We start from the raw sequence: 16,290 nt of genomic DNA on the forward strand, positions 1-16,290 counted from the left end.
GAAAGAAAGTCATGATGGTCTGTGACTTACGTTAGACTTCAGAAGGTACCAGAGAGCTAAAACTAGTCATAAGTTAGGCCTCTCTCCTTTATAGGGAACAATATCATACAAACCTTAATCCTAGCCACCTCCTTCATGGGGGTATAATGCACGCTACACTTCATCAGTGCATGGATGTCTAACACATGTATACTAATGCTGCTGAGCCCAGAGGTAAGCATTTTTGTCATGATTCATTTGAGGCATGGGGTGTCTGTGAGTATGTAGTTTCAGATCTGCTGTAGCATATGGGATGTTTGTAGAGCAGTAAAGTCTTATCAGTGAAAATGGTAACTGTGAAGTGTAAAGGTTAGCATATGCTAGAGAATGACAACAGCTAGATATTATCTCGCTTTTTTAAAGGTTGGGTATTCCCATGAGCAAATTTAAATGTTTTCTAATCTAGTGTTTCATTTGGAGAATCAGATTGAGAAGAGGCATCAAATGCTAGTGAGAACAGATAAATACAGAGAGAGGTTAAGATCAGAAGGCATGCACAAATCAGATAAGTGTATGCACAAGTAGCTAGTTAGATGCATTTGCACTGAGTAATTCCCTGTCAAATGCATCTAGTTACCACTTGCAGATGTAAGCGCCCCTTTTTAGCCACAGCTGCTTGTCCACTGACCTAGAAATCTAGCCCTGAAAACAAACCGCCAGAACATAACAACGGTTAGATAACAGAACATGATAGTCAGAATATAACAGAAGGAGATGCAAGTTAGAAAAGAAGAGATCTTCAGAGATGGTAATGGGACGTAAATTAAGCCTTACTTTATAAAGTTATATATAGCACCAAAATGGCTAGTGAAGTTTTGAGTAGCAATTACAAAAGCAGGTCCATCCTGCTGTTTTTATCAATTTTTATAAAATGGTTGGGGGGAAGAAAGTATAAATGAAGAAAGTTTAAGAGAAATAAAATTGTGTTGCTTGGCTAAGGGGCTACTGAAAGGGGAGTATGTTAAATCTATAGAATCTAGAAAACAAGCCATAGAAGAATGGGGGCGATGACATTAAGTATTTTCTTTCCTTTATTTCTGGCATACACGTGTAATAAGTGCTGTGTTGCGTCAGGATTGTGCAGCAGAACAACCCAGTGGCTGTATTTGTTCCTGGATTGCAAATCTACCAGGTTCAAGGCTAGAGAAAAAAAGCTGAAGAGGAGATGGAGGGCAGACCATGACATCCCTTTAAAACAGGCTACCGTATTTACTTGAATAGAAGATGACCCTAATTATAAGATGACTCCCCCAGTAATGAGATTCCATATACGGAAAATTTATAAATTTGTTGTAATTTTCCAGGCATAGAGAATCTAATCGCTGGACAGTTGCCTTGAATTTGTGCCCTTCCCACTGCTACAGCGGGGAAAATAAATCTGAGGGGTCAGGTAGCCCGTTGCTCTCTGCTTCCCCCCTACCTTTTTCCCTTGGCAGCCCCTTTTCTTTCCTTTTTTTTCCCCTGGTCTCACCTTGCTCTCCCTGAGCACATGGAAAGGAAAAGGAAATTTGAAAACAGTAAGTTTGAAATTAAATATGACTACAGTAATTTGCGTGTAGCAGCCATACATGTAGTTCATCCAGAATTGATGCATGTTACCTTTGTTTGAAACTGCTGCAAGTTTTAGCACAGGTATTCCATGAACGCACTTTTGAGCAGCACTTTGGCAGCTACTTGTATGTAGTACAAACTGTGCAATGTTAGTCCAAAACCAAAAGACTAATGATTTATCACATAGCTCGTTGGTCTGGGCTCCACCAGAGTCGACAGCATTTCAAGCTATAGTGACCCCATGGCTCAGCAGTGCTCAGTATGTGTGTGTACTCCAGATATCCCCTCCTCCCCCCACAGGAGCCATGTGCTAATTAGCCCCGACGCATGATTGGAACTGGGTGTTCTGGTCATGAGTCCTGGGATGCTCCAAAAATGTGTATGCAGATGAGGCACTGGGCAACCTGGTCTGGCGTCACCTCATGGGGGGCAGGGCCACATTAATCATACACCCCAGGCTGAGAGGGGGCGACAGAGGGATTCTGGGTGAACGGTATGCCGCGTCGTGGCTCACAATGACTTGAAAAAGAGTTGGTGGTGAGGGGAGACTGCACTTAATGAACACTACCATATGTCTTAGTCAGAGGGGCTACTCTAACCTATTCTTGTGGTAGGTTCCCATCAGCATGTTTGCCCAATGTGGGCCATGTGTTTTATAGTCCTGCTCAGTGCTGACTGCATTTAATCAGCTTCATAGTTGGTTTTGCATTGCTTGATTGAGCACATGTTGCTTTTGGCAGCAGTTTAATGATAGTGTGTTTAGTGAGATTTTCTTGTATGCGATTCATGCCTCGTCTTGTATTCAAGTAAATATGGGGATTTCCTACCCATTATCTGAAAAGAAAAGCACTGTGAATGGTGGGATGCATTTCTCTTTCTTGTTGCAGGTAATCTTGTCCGAGTTATACCAGATGGGCTCCTGGTGTTCTTCCCTTCATATCCGGTCCTGGATAAAAGCCTGGCACATTGGAGAGTACGTTGGTTGTTTTCTTTTTGTGCCTGAAATCTTAGTTACAGATTTTGAACCAGATTATCACACTGGGGTGTTTACATGAGGATACTCAAGACTTCATTCTAGCTCTGACTTGCCTGCATATCTGTTTGAAATGCCTCAGGATTGGTTATTATTTACTGTCTACATTTCAGTATAGGTTTTATGCAACATTGTACAGAAACATGTGACATATTGCAAAACCCCCCAGATTCCACCCATAACTCATCAGGTGCTGGACAGTGAGGGACCTGGGGAACAGGAAGAGCAAGGGGTGCGAGATGTTTGGTTTATTAAGCAAAGAGCTTTCTGCACATTGCTGTTACAGCCCGGCTCGTGGAACTGTCTGGTTCAGACATCTGTAACTTTGCTATCTGGGCTGAAGTTTTTCATGCTGGGTGTCTGCCTCAGGCAGCATTTTTTCTGTGAAAACTTTCAACTTAAGCAAGCCAGTTGTTTCTGAGAATAAGGGGAGAGGAAATTACATTTTTTGCCTGTATTAAAAGCAAAACAACTTTGTTTTTGTTTTGTTTTTTAAAAAGAAAGGTCCTGGCAAACTTGTCTTTACAAGAATCGGAAGCTCCAGGGTCCATTTCAGGGGCTTGGAGTTTGGCAAGGGTGGGTGTCCTTCTGTCAGGAATACCCCTTTTGCCGGACCCATGGAAAGTTTGAAAACTTTCAGTAGAGCCTTAGTTTTTAGCAGCTAAGTTTCCCACAGATGCTCTGCATGCTGGTTTGAATTAAACTTTGGGCTGAGCAGGATGTTCCCAGCAACAGCAGTTCTGGTTTACTGTAGGTCATGCTGCACAGTGGGACTTGAGTCGTGAGAAGGTACTCCCAATGATCCTTCTGTGCTCAGAGAATATACAGAAGGAAGATGCTTTCATTCTTAAGCAGAGAAGATAAAACTTGTATCTAGGGTGGGGAAGGGAGGAGAATTGGGACTGGAAGCTCATGGTATAGGAGGGGAAAGCTTGGGAACTTGGAAAAAAAAATTGGGGTTGGGCTAGGGACCAGAATGTAGGGGCTAGGATTGCTCAGATGAGGAGCGAGCTTCTGGGCAAGAACAGGGACTGGCTGGACAAAGAAATTGGGGCAGGAAACTGTGAGAACAGGATATATTTGGGATGACCATACAAGAGAGGGAGATTAAGATTGGGAGCCTGCGGGGAATTCAGAGGTGAGACTAGGACTTGCTAAGCAAGAAGACTGGGACTGAATGAGAAGCTTGGTCATAAAGATTGGGACTGGATGTCTGAGTAGATTAAGACTGGGACAAGGAGCCAGAGAGGAGAGGAGAAGGAGAAGAGGACTCAAACTAATTGAAGGGAATGGGATGCATGGGTCAAGCTTTTTGTATATGAACTGCATGTCCCAGCAGAAGTTGCATTAGGATGCTCCTCTAGGTAATGTTGTAATGTGCTGTGCTGGTGGGGAGCTGGAAAACAGACTTGTAGTGCAGATTGTGGGGAGGGAGGGACCCCAGGAAGCCTCTCTGATGGTAGAGAGGGATGGTTCTGCAAACTAAACCAGAGAGGTGGGCCTCGCGTCAAGGCTCGGCAAATGGCCAGCTGCATGGAGAGCCACTGTCACAAGGGTCAAGGCTGGGGCTGGTGCCAAGAGAGCAACAGGTGTGGATAACATGCAGCTGCTACTCCCCCCACTCCCCCAAACCCATGTCTCATTTACCTGTTTAACAGGAACACGACTTTGCCAGAAGAATCGAAGAAGTAAAACCGATGTTTGTGGAACCGAGGAACAAAGGTGCCTTCATGGAGGTCAGTTTGCATCTATCAAAGTGGGTCTGCTGCAGTGACGTCAGACCAGCCTGCTTCTTCGGAAGTTCTCCCTGTCACCTTTCTGCTGCTTGTTACCCTGTTTCCTCCGTTCTGTTGAATCTCATCAGGTTTTGACACCTAGACAACAGGGATGGGGAGGGGAGGAAACGTTAGTCTGTCTCTTGAAAGTCTGCCAGGCCGTTTCCCTCCAACTGTTTGTTTTGCAGACATTCGACTTGTTGTGAAATATATATATTTTATTAAAAACACAGTTACTTTGGCCGGGCAATGTTAATTTCTGCCTAGAGGATCAGTGCATTAATCAAATGAAGCGTGTTACTCTGTAATGTTCCCCGTCCTGCCCTTCTCCCTTTCATACTACATCAGCACTTAATTCAGGACTCTTCAGTGGAATGCAAAGCCTTTTAGGTTGGCTGTATCAAGACTCACCCGGTGTGTGTCCTTCTGTGGGAATCGCCTACAAAATACTTGCTATCTGCCACGTTCCCAAGTCGAAGCAATAGCCAAAGGAAGGAGAAGGTAGACTCTACCAGAGAGGAAAGAAACTCCTACCAGCCCTCTGTTTGCATGTTAGTGTGTCTGACTGGCACCACCATGTTTAAACAGCCTCTTCAGGGGCCGACTTGAGTAACCGCGAAAGAAAAAGTCAGCTGTATAGCAGTTGTCTTGTGGACTGCCTGTGTGGCTATGTGCTCCATCTTGGCTTGTGTCCAACACTTTGTCTTTACCATTTAAAACAAGGGTGTCAAACTCACGTGGCCCCATGCCGGCCGGACCAGGACTGAATCTTTGTGCAGGGCATGTGGACTGGTGGCATGAGGGGTTGGTCCGGCAATCCACAGGCTAGATCGTACAGCTCCACAGGCCGGATCTGGCCTGCAGGTCATATGTTTGACGTCGCTGATTTAAAATATTTTTTGGCAAAGTAAACATTAGATAGTTGTGGCTTAATTTAGAAACACTGGCTTGTATAACGTTTCAGAGAAAAAGATGACAAAAAGGTCAATGCCATCACCTCCAGATGGAGGTGGGATCCCCAGAAGATGCTAGGTAGGGTTTTTACCATTTGTCACTGCGTTCTCACCTCTTTCGTGCCGTGACCTAATAAGGGAGGTTATTTGAGTTGCATCAAAATTGTTTTTTTTTTTATCATCACTGAAATGGTTAGAACAACATCTCCTCCGTTCATCCAGACTGCTGCTGGGCTTCCATGTGGTGTTTGCCAATGGGCCACGTGTAGTTGAAAATGAGGTTAAAATTATTTATAACTTATTTCTTAATTTGTTGAAACTGCCCACACTTTTCCCACTGTTTTTCTTGTCTGCTTCCAGTCTCTTGTATTGCTCCTATTACAAAGAGTCAATTATAGTCTTGAATTGCTTTGTTTTGTTTGCCTGAGCTGTCAGCGTGGAGTCACAAAATTAGTGCACAATGAGTGTTTTGTTTGCTTTCTGGAGGTAGGTGACAGCACCCGACTTACCAGGAATTTGACTTGTCTAGAACAAGGGGGGGGAGGGGCGGGTAGGGGTTGAGTGAATAGATAGTTCTCACATTCATAACTATCGGCCAGTAAGGAAACTGATACTTAGCCAAGATAACCATGGGCTGAATCTCAGAATGTGAGTCAAACCTATTACCTTGTTTTATTTGTGCTTGTGTAAGTGTGGCAGTTCCCCCATCCTTACCGAAACTGTTTATCTTTAGGTAATGGATGCCTATTATGACAAGATTGTCTGTCCGAAGTCCAGCGGAGCTGCTTTCTTGGCAGTATGTAGGGGAAAGGTAAAGTGGGGTGCTCTTAAGACAAGTGTCATCTTATATAGTTCCTTTGGCTACGAGGTGTGTACGCACATTGTGTATTCCTACCATCACACGCATGGAAAACAAATAAAGGAATTCGAGCCTGGAAATCCTAGGGTTTTTTCAGACCTGATTTTTGTACACAGCCCCTTCGTGTGTGGTTTCACTTGAACAGATGCCTCTCTGGAATATCTCAAAGGGACTTGATTCATGCTTTGCGTGTAGTGACGCACTGGTTGCTCGCAGAAGAACTGTTGTTTTCTGCTTAGAAAAATGTTTATGGCTGTTTCTGTTGAGTACGTTGAAGAAACATCGTTGAAGACTTGCAGTGTTGCTGCTTAATTTTAAAAATATTAGCAAATATTAATATCATGTCCTACATCTGCCTGGGTCCTGCTGCCAATTTTTGTGGTCTCAGTTGCATTATTTTTTCCTGATTTTTACAAATGCTATTGATCTCATTGGGATAGTTTGTACCTGCTTTAAATGGTTAAGACGAAGGCTTGAAATAGACTTGCTGCATCTTGCTATAGTGACCCTGAAGAAAAGGGAGAGAGCGCTTTATTGTAAAAGTTTAATTATTTCTTATCTGACTTGTCTGAGTTTGAACTGTGCTGGTTGCCCAGGCATGAAATGTGTATCAGATAGTGGTTCTGAGAGCAATATGGCCCTGAAGTCAAAGTGTTTGAAATGATTAAAGTCTTAGCCACCATCACAATAAGAAAAGAGCAGAGAAAAACTATTCCTTAAAACCTTTTGGCTAATGTGTGTTTGGTAGTGGGAAAGCACTAAGATTAACATCCTGGTATTAGAAGCCAGGAATCCCATTCATACCATTCACAGTATTTCCACTAGTTTCAAACTCTGCTAGCCACACATGTAGTTTAAGGAGGGGGAAGAAGGCAAATAGCTCCTTAACTGCTCTGAAATGTCACTTAATTCCTGTCGGTGATCTGAGAGTATTTGTACATCCTCAGGCCAGCGAAGGCTTGGACTTTGCAGATACAAATGGACGAGGTGTCATCATCACTGGACTTCCATTCCCCCCTTGCATGGAACCAAGAGTTGTTTTAAAGATGGACTTCCTAGATGAAATGAGAAAAAAAAGTGGAGGTTCACAGGTTGGTTATTCACTTGTCCACTGTGTCTGTCTTTTGCATGTGATTTTCTTCCAATCTCCAATGGGTCCAGATAACTTAAAAAGCTGTAAGACCTTGAGAATTTGACACCCCCTGCTCAGATTCTTTCCTGGGTTCTCTTGATGTTCCAGAGTCCACCTCCATGTTACAATGGCTGTAATCAGACAAAGGCCAGAAAGCCCCTGGAAGAGCTACAAAGACTTCTTTGTGTCTGGCAGTCCTTATCTTTCAAAGGGAGTGTCTGGCTTAGAGGGAAATTGGTCAAGCAGCCTCAGCCAAATATACCTCAGTTGTTGGCTATATTCAGGAGCACTTTATTCTGAGTCTGTCTTCTTACCTATTCTGCAGAATAACTGCTAAGTAATCAGCCACATGTAAGTGCTGTTGAGTCGGAATTTATAGCCCCGTCTCTCCAGTGACTATTTACGCATTCTGCATAACTGAAGATGATGTCCGTAGCTAGGCAGGGATTATCTGGACATAAGTACTGCTGCCATTTAGTCAGATGAGATGTTTTAGGCAGAGTTCTGCCTGCACTGAACTCTTACGACTCTCACTTTTTTAGGAGCGTTTTCAGCACATATGGGATGGAGACTTAGACAAGCAACCTCTACGTTGCAAATACATTTTACGTATTAAAATCATCCAGTCCTTTTTCTCCCACCTGTTTCAGTTTCTGTCTGGGCGCGAATGGTACAGCCAGCAAGCTTCTCGGGCTGTGAATCAGGCCATCGGCAGGGTCATCAGACACCGCCACGATTATGGTGCCATATTCCTCTGTGACAACAGGTGAGCTCCTGGGTTGAGCGGTATTCAATAGAAGTTTCCATGTGTGTGCATCAGTGTTCCTGCATCCAACCTGCAGCTGGTATCCTCTCTCTCTCTAAGTGCGCTGGTACTGCTAGTTGGAGAATGGCTGAGGAAACATCTTCCCTAAAAAAGTAAAAGTAACTTGTATGCTTCTTTTCTGCTCTCCCTTCCCAAAATGTTCTCCCCTTTTGGACTGGAGAAAGAGACTGGTATCAATGTTAGCAGATGCAGAATAAGCTGATTGTGTTAATGATGCGTGTGTGCGTCTCCTAGTCTTTCTGATGTCTGGATACAGAACTTCTTGAAATGTTTAATACAAACACAGCAGATGTTCCCCTCCTGCTCTGCGCTCACATTAGAAGGTAATGAATGGCAATTGGATTTTGGAGGGAAGGAGAAGCAGGAAAGGCTTCCACTGCCAGAAAATCTCTTTTTTTCCCAGCTGAGACTGTGGCCTAAGGCAACTGGCATGTCTCATAGTTCAGTGCTGGCATGTACTGGTAGACTGTGTCTGGGTGAAACTGGGACAGTGCTTGACTGCATAACACCTGGCTTCAACTCAGCCTTGCCTTCCCATGCAAACAGGATATTTATGTGTACTCTCCGTCTCCTCTGCTTGCTATTTAATCATGGGTCCCTCTTCCAGGCTGTCTGGAGAGATGTTTGTTGAAAGCTGCATGTCTTTTTGAGAGGTTAAAGTAATAGGACTGACTGAGGGATAATTTTCCTCTCATCCAACTTTCCACAGGTTCTTAAACAGTGACATCAGAGGCAAGCTGCCTTCCTGGGTCCGCCCCTACGTCAAGGTGTATGACAACTTTGGACACGCAGTCCGAGCTGTCTCCCAGTTCTTTCGAGTTGCTCAGAAAATTGTAAGTGTCTTCAGAAAAAGGTTAAATAAAATAAATAAGAGAGATCAGATTCACCCAAAGAACTTTGTCTGCCTATGTCCTTAGACCAACACGGATATAACCTGTACCCCTTCAGAAAAAGGAGGAGTTGGTCTCGAGCTTTCAGGGACTAGGAGCGCTCAGCCACAGGAGAAGCTGCTTTCATCCTTCCTAAGCAAGCTTCTTTACTTGGGTGGTTTAGAGGTCTCCTCTGGCTCATGGAGTTAGCAAAGTGAATTGGATGATGATGCAAAGCACAGTGGGCTGCAGGGCCGCCTTGGCATATGCAATCCAAACTGGGTTTTCAGTTGGCTAAATGCCAGGTTGTTCATCTAGGGCTCTTCAGAGCAGAGGTGACAGGTGTAACAAGAACAAGTGGCTGAAAGCTGAAGCCAGATGCACTTGAGGCACAGGTTTGTTTGTTTTGTTGTTTTGACACGGCCATAATCATTGGAATAGACTCCTAAGGGAAGTGGTGGATTTTCCATTTCTTAATGTCTTCCAATCTGGACTTTTGGCCACCCCAATTACTAGGGTCAATTCAGGGGTGAACTGTAATGGCATGCATATGCAGGAGATTAAGGTGGAGGATGTAACTGAGGCTGGCCTTTATATTCACGTATCATTAGAAAAGGGAGCCAAAAGAAAATGCATCTGTATTACAGCAAGAACATCAAAAAGGGAATCATTTCTTAAAATGCATTGTGTGATGCTGCCCACTTTCTTCATGTGTAGCCCTGCAATGCTTCTCTTCCCCTAGGCTTTGTTTTGAGCTCCCACATCTGCACTTTACATAACCCTGGCCCAGTTCTAAGAAGTCAGTCACGGCCGGTGTGCGCAGACCCAGAACCCACTATCACGGTTCTGCAGGACAGATGAGCTGTCCTCCATTTTGCTCTTGGAATCCTTCATGGCAAAATGAGCCGGACTATGAAGTGAAACAGTCATTTTTGACTCCTATAATCTTTTCAAATCTATATACAGGTGCCTCCACCGCCAACCCGGAACTCCTCTTGCACTAGTACTATATGTGAAGGGGACCCAACATCATCTGCTTCAGCTGAGCTTAGCCTCCCTCTGAAAAAAGCCAGGAATTTGGATGATCATGTTCCTAGTTTAAAGAGGAAAATAACAGGTAGGTCCAGGTTTTATGTAGACGCAAGCCTCCGACACTGCCAAAAGCTTCTGAACCATGTTGGAGAAAGCAGGACAGGAGGGTGGGAATTCAGGAGGTGTTGGAGAAAGGGGGCAAGGTACAAAATGGTGCACAGCTTGGTGGTAGTGGCTCAGAGAGCTAAATGGGGATATCGGGCTCAAATGAGAGGAAGTACGTTTTATGTAGCAGGCAGTTAACTTGTGGAACTGTTGCCCCAAGAGGTTGTAGAGGCAGGTAGTGTAACAAGGTTCAGAAAAGGATTAGCTCTAAACATTTGAGATTTAAAAGATGTCAAAGGGTAAAAACATTTCTGGAGTAAGATGCTAGTACAGTACCTTCCTCTGGATCCATCACCGTTTCGAAATATGACTGTAATACTGGACTTTGTTGTAAGTACGATTTCCAAGCCAGTTATAATACTTAGGAATTCTTCATTGTTTTCCGCTAGATGTCATTCTTCTGTTGAGCAGAAGGCAAGGTCAATTTGAAGCTTATAGACCAGCTGATTCAGAGATGCGTGGGATATGCTTTCGTAAGCAGCCGGCTTACATTATGAGTGATTCAGTGAAAGGACTGCAGGAAGCAGAACTTCTAAAGAGAAAACTGTGATTAGAACAGAAGCAGGTTTCTCGTGTGGTTTGATTGCAGTCCTTCGCAGTTAGCTGAGGGTGGTGTGACCCTTCCATTGAAGATTCACAGTTCATTTCCTGTTGTTTTGCTATGCGAATTGTGTTATCGGAAGTAAAAACAAAGTGACTACTGCCTATTAATATACTTGTTAAGTTTCTCGCAAGCTAACGAACATAGGGAATTTCTTTTTTACTTTTAAGGAAAATGCTTTTTTAGAAGTAGCAAATTGGTGTTACTATAATATTACTTGTAGCAGCAAGTTCTGGTCTCTCCAGCCAGGCAAATCAGGCCCTTAAAGGATGAGATAAAATATGCCTCATGGACGGGCAGCTTAAATAGATGACAGCATAACATTTGCCACTTACACATGATAACATCAACCTCATGAGTGAGAGGATTATACTTTGTAGGTGGTGTCACTGTCTTTGTGCTGTGAAATTAGTGTTGTGTCAAGTAAAATGTGTATATGCAGACTTCACTGCCAGGTTGCTTAGATGCAGTAACTGGACTCTGAAATTAAGCAAATAACTTCACTGGTAAGTGGCAGCAGGATTTCCAAAGCGTATCACATCATATAAACCATTTTCATTTTAGATATGACTACTGAGATTTTGCCCTATCTGCAGGTCCTCCTTTTAAATGCAGAAGTCAGGCCTGTAGATCCCACCAGGATGGGAAAGATCAGCTAAAGGGACTTTTTACCAAAATGTTCTGTGTAGTTCCAGTACAAGAGACACAAAAAAAAAGAGGAATAACCCCCCACACCTTGGGGAGTTACTGAAAGCGTCTGTGAGTTGCTAAGTATAAGAAGGAAGGCAAATGTTTGTGTGTTGTCTTCTGATACAGATTTGTCAGCAAGTGGGGATGGAGCAGCCAGCCTGTGCGTGGAGTATGAGCAAGGGCCTGTCTCCTCCAGGCAGCAGCAAGTTGGGCTTCTGGATGCGTTGGAGTACAGTGAGAAGATCAGTGAAGGGGCAGAGGAGAAAGATGGCTTCTCAAGGGAGGAAAAGGTAATGACAGTCATAAAAAGTGGGGTATTGAAGTTTGGGGGATATGTGGGTCCTAACGCAAAACGAGTGTGGTGTCAGCTTGTGGGAACCAATGCAGCCCCTGTCAGAAAGTATGCTGTGGGCATAGGGCTGAGTTGGAGTGAGGGGCCTGTCTGGAGAAGATCCTTGTCACCTTTTAGTACATGTCCGGCAGGTGCCCTCTCATTTGGATGGCAGTGAAATAGTCTTAACTGCCAACTTGCAGAGATCCCAAGAGGTAAATGTTGTTCTCGTGGGGCTAAAGAGTCCTTGACAGAGTGGTTGATGAATATGTAGGATATCATAGGAAATCCTTGTATCAGCTCTTAGACTATGAGCAGGTATTACAGAAAAACTATTATAGAGCTTGCAATTTCCATTCGCCTGCAGATATGATTGTAGAATCATAGAAAAGTAAGGTGAGAAGGGACCTCAGGAGGACATCCAGTCCAACCCCTGCTCTAGGCAGGCTCATCGTGTGACTAAACCATCCCAGGCAAGTGGTTGTGTAACCTGTTTGTAAAAACTTCTAAGAATGGAGATTCTGCAATCTCTCTGGATAGCCTGTTCCAATGATTAATGACCCTCGTAGTAAGAAAGTTCTTCCCGGTATCCAACCTCAATTTTTCTTGCTACAGTTTTCCCAATAGCACAATATTCAAACACAAAATATTTTCCCTGGCTCTGCCAGCCAATACTGCACAGACCTATAGTCTCATCGCAGTCATAGGAATGATCAGTACCATTGCGTGACTAGGTTAACAAGCCTCTTCAGTGCGACTGTTTTTCCTGAAGCCTCCTTGAGACAGAGTACTCTTGAACCGATAGTCGTAAATAAGATGATCAGCTAGCATTCTCCTGCTGTTGCAAAAACCCATTTTTGCTATTAGTAGGGACCCACCAAAATTGCAATTGCGTGATTTTCATGGAAACGGTGATTTTTGGGCAGGCTTCATGATAAAATTTTGGCTTGCTGGGGGAAGAAAATTGGCAAGCAGAAAAAAGTTCAGGAAGCCCTGCAAGTCGGAGTGGGGGTGGGCCTGCTGCTGCTGCTTGGGGATCGCCCCAGACCATGGCTTAATAACCTTGATTAAGCGTAGGGAAGCCATTACTTAATAACACAGGGTAATTAAGCCAGTTTGGGGCCATCTGGCAATCTGTGGGGAGGGGCGAGACTGCGGGGGGCCCTCGGCCAGTCAGAGGCATGGGGGTCAGCCCATGAAAATGGTGGCCGACTCTGGGATCTGCCCATGAAACTGGCTGGCTGCCTCCTTGAGTTAGGTAGACACCTAGCTATTAGTGGTGGATGAACAGTGGGACTCCACCTAGTTGCATCCGAGCAGCCTGGTTTGCCATCTTGGACGTCGCTACAAGAAATATGCTCCCTGAGCCCATTACTTCAACACAGGATTTTACTGCCGTTGATCTGTTTTCTCTAATGCAGAGATGTTGCTTCTGGACGGGCTGCCTTCAGCAGCATTGCTTCTTTGGCACAGTGCTGTTCTGAATGATGACCATCAGTCCAGGAGCCAAGCGGAGTAGTGCTGCTTTCTTCTACCCATCCAGCTTCACCTGAACAAGAGTGACTTATGGTTGTCTGTGTGCCTGTCTCACTCTGCAACGTGCCATCGTTTAATTTAAATACATAAATAACAGTGCTGTGTTATGGTTGTATTTATCGTGTTCAGGTATGCCTAGGTTTTACCTCCTCTGCATGCTAGGAAATGAGAACAACTGCACTTCTGAAGGGGAAGCACACCAGGGGCTAGCTCTAAGTTAATATTTCTTAAGCGTACTCTTTTCTTCTACCTGGAAATCTTGCAGACGATATGAACAGAGATATTGGAGAGAAACGCGAGAAGCGTTTGGCAGTTACCCACAAGCAGAGGGGATTTGAGAAGAGCACTCTTTTGAATGTGCAAATATAATAGATAGCATTCTGTATACGCGCTGTTTGTCATGTCCTCAGTTATCCTCTTCTTGGGCAAGAAGCAAAGGAATGAACCACTTTGCATATCTGCTCTCTGCAAAAGAATGTAGAAACTGTTTGGCAATGTTGGGTTCTCCCCCAGCTTCATCAGTGTTGCTCTCTTGGATGTTCTTCATTTGGTTGGCACTGGTTTGTACAATCATCAGTGTCTTCTGCAAGTGGAATATTGCACCACTCTTGGCTCTTCCCCTTCCCATCCTTTCTCCTCTGGGGCCTAGCCCAGACTGATATTTCTCTGGAAATTTTGCAGTATCTTTATACTACCAGTGCAGGTCAACCAGGGCTACCAACAGCAGAAGCACAGAAGTACATCAGCCACCAGTCTTTGCCACCTAGCCCTAGTCGCATTGACTTTGAAAGGGTTAGTTTCTGCACAGGGGCAGAGCCCTGGTCGGTGTTCACTTATCCAGGAGGAAACTGAGTTGGGGAGGAAATCAATCCACATCAGCATTTACCATTAAAATCAAACTTTGTTTAAATTAACACTTTCATAGAGCAGCTTATTTGATTTTTGAACCATCCGCCTTGAGGCTTCCTGCTATTGTCAACTGAACAAATAAAGTTAAATATGACACACTGAAATGGTTTGATAACGATGCATTACATATTCTTGTAATTTTTGTCACATTAGGACTCAGCCCTTTGTCATACAGTCTGTTTGTATCCAGATATCCTTTTACAGTGTTTAATAATGTTTTGTCATTGCCTGGACACAGCTCATTGTTATATTTAAATAGCAAAGTTGCTTTCAGGTCAAAATATTCCTCATGAACTTTGTGTGGCATAAAATGGTTTGCAAAAGGGGAGAAAAGAAAAAAAGCACAGCTAGTTTTCATTTGAACTTTGCCAGTGCTCATGTCTTCACTATCAGGTGTCCGGTCCTCTCTCTAGGTCAGTGGTTCTCAACTTTTTTAGACTCTAGGCACCCCTCAGTGGACTTCAGGAAAATGCCAGCTCTTAGCTTTCACTCTTTTTGGCTACAGAAAAATACTACAACAATTCTTCTGTTGCAGAGAACTCTAGAAGATAATGAGAGGACAGATTTTTTATTTTTTTTGTTTAACACTGGATTCCTGTTTGAAAACTCTGGCTTTATCTGGCACCCTGGTTGAGACTCACTGCTGTAGGTTGCACAAGATGCCCATCCTGGAGAACACTTGGAAGTAGTTTTGTGTCAGGAACCCAAATGCATCTCTGGCTCTCTACTTTGTCTTGACTGGTGCTTGTGACATCAATCTGGGGGTTAGTAGAATTGCAGAAAATGGCAGAAATAAGGGAAATGAAATAAATTAAAACTCTTAATGTTATCTTTCCAGGCAAAACGTCTGTCAACACTCTCTCTTCAGTATGAGAAGAGATTAGCAGATGAACAGAAAGGAGGAAAGAAGAAAATAAAGATAGTCAGCAATCCGGTATGCATTTTTTGTTGAATGACAGGATATGAGCTACTGAGACAGCATGCTGTTGTGCATGTGATTTATAGATGGGTACAGGAAGCTACATCTAGAGCTAAGATTGTTCAGCTCTTTTAAGTGATCTGTTTTTAGTTGCCCTTAACTTGGTCAGATTTTAACTACTTAGGAGATTCACAGATTCATAGATGTTAGGGTCGGAAGGGACCTCAATAGATCATCGAGTCCGACCCCCTGCATAGGCAGGAAAGAGTGCTGGGTCTAGATGACCCCAGCTAGATACTCATCTAACCTCCTCTTGAAGACCCCCAGGGTCGGGGAGAGCACCACCTCCCTTGAGAGCCCGTTCCAGACCTTGGCCACTCGAACTGTGAAGAAGCTCTTCCTAACGTCCAGTCTAATAACTGTGTTTTTTCCATGTTTAGTGTCTGCCTTAGATTGAAGATTTTTGAAAAGTTTAAGCTGGGAATAAGGAGAGAGAGGCAGGAGCACGTGCCGGAATAGAGGTGGGGAGGTGGACAGGAGGGTAGGAGTAGGTGGCAGAAGAGGAGAGGAGTGGGAAGGGACAAATAAGAATAGGAAGGGGGCAGCAGTTAAAGGAGGCACATGAGGCTACACAAGGGCAGTATTTGGGGGTGGAAGAGAATAGGCCAAAGTCTGGAGGCTAGTAACAGCCAGAGTACAGGGCAGGTCCTGGGAAGGTGGGGCAGGAGAAGGGGGTGTATAGAAAAACCAAGGGAAGGAGACTTTGTTATCCCCTTCAGAACCTGGAATTACTCTTAAGTCTCTGCACCTCCTTTGCTGTCCTTCCAAGAGCTTGCTAGAGAAGAAGACAACAGCCTTCTGCTGTTGCCAGCTATGCCACTAGCATAAATAGCTGAGAACTGTGCTGGTGAGCTGAAGGCCCGTGCCCTGCTCATGACTCGTGAGGGGACAATATGGTTCCTTGGGATGACTTTTTATTCTTCAATTTTTAAATTCAAAGAAACTTGAGAAATTGTGTTTTAAAATGACATCAGAAGGATGTTACGATTTCAAAGCCAAAAAGGTGAGAC

The 16,290-nt window shown here is 44.1% G+C and overlaps 1 protein-coding gene across 4 annotated transcripts in view; it reads right to left on the reverse strand.

Annotated features, from left to right (window-relative positions):
• STMN3 (stathmin 3) overlaps nt 1-16,290 on the reverse strand; it is a 110,435-nt gene that overhangs the window by 69,162 nt on the left and 24,983 nt on the right. For 2 of the 4 annotated variants that reach the window (XM_019495206.2, XM_059713166.1), the window contains exon 2: nt 4,271-4,497. In XM_019495206.2, the coding sequence (XP_019350751.2) occupies nt 4,271-4,371 (101 nt within the window). In that variant the 5' untranslated portion in view covers nt 4,372-4,497. Of the gene's footprint in view, nt 1-4,270; nt 4,498-16,290 lie in introns of those variants that run through there. The other 2 variants (XM_059713167.1, XM_059713165.1) reach the window with 2 other exon arrangements.

The sequence above is a fragment of the Alligator mississippiensis genome, chromosome 9 (genome assembly GCF_030867095.1).
Source record: "Alligator mississippiensis isolate rAllMis1 chromosome 9, rAllMis1, whole genome shotgun sequence".
Taxonomy (NCBI): domain Eukaryota; kingdom Metazoa; phylum Chordata; order Crocodylia; family Alligatoridae; genus Alligator; species Alligator mississippiensis.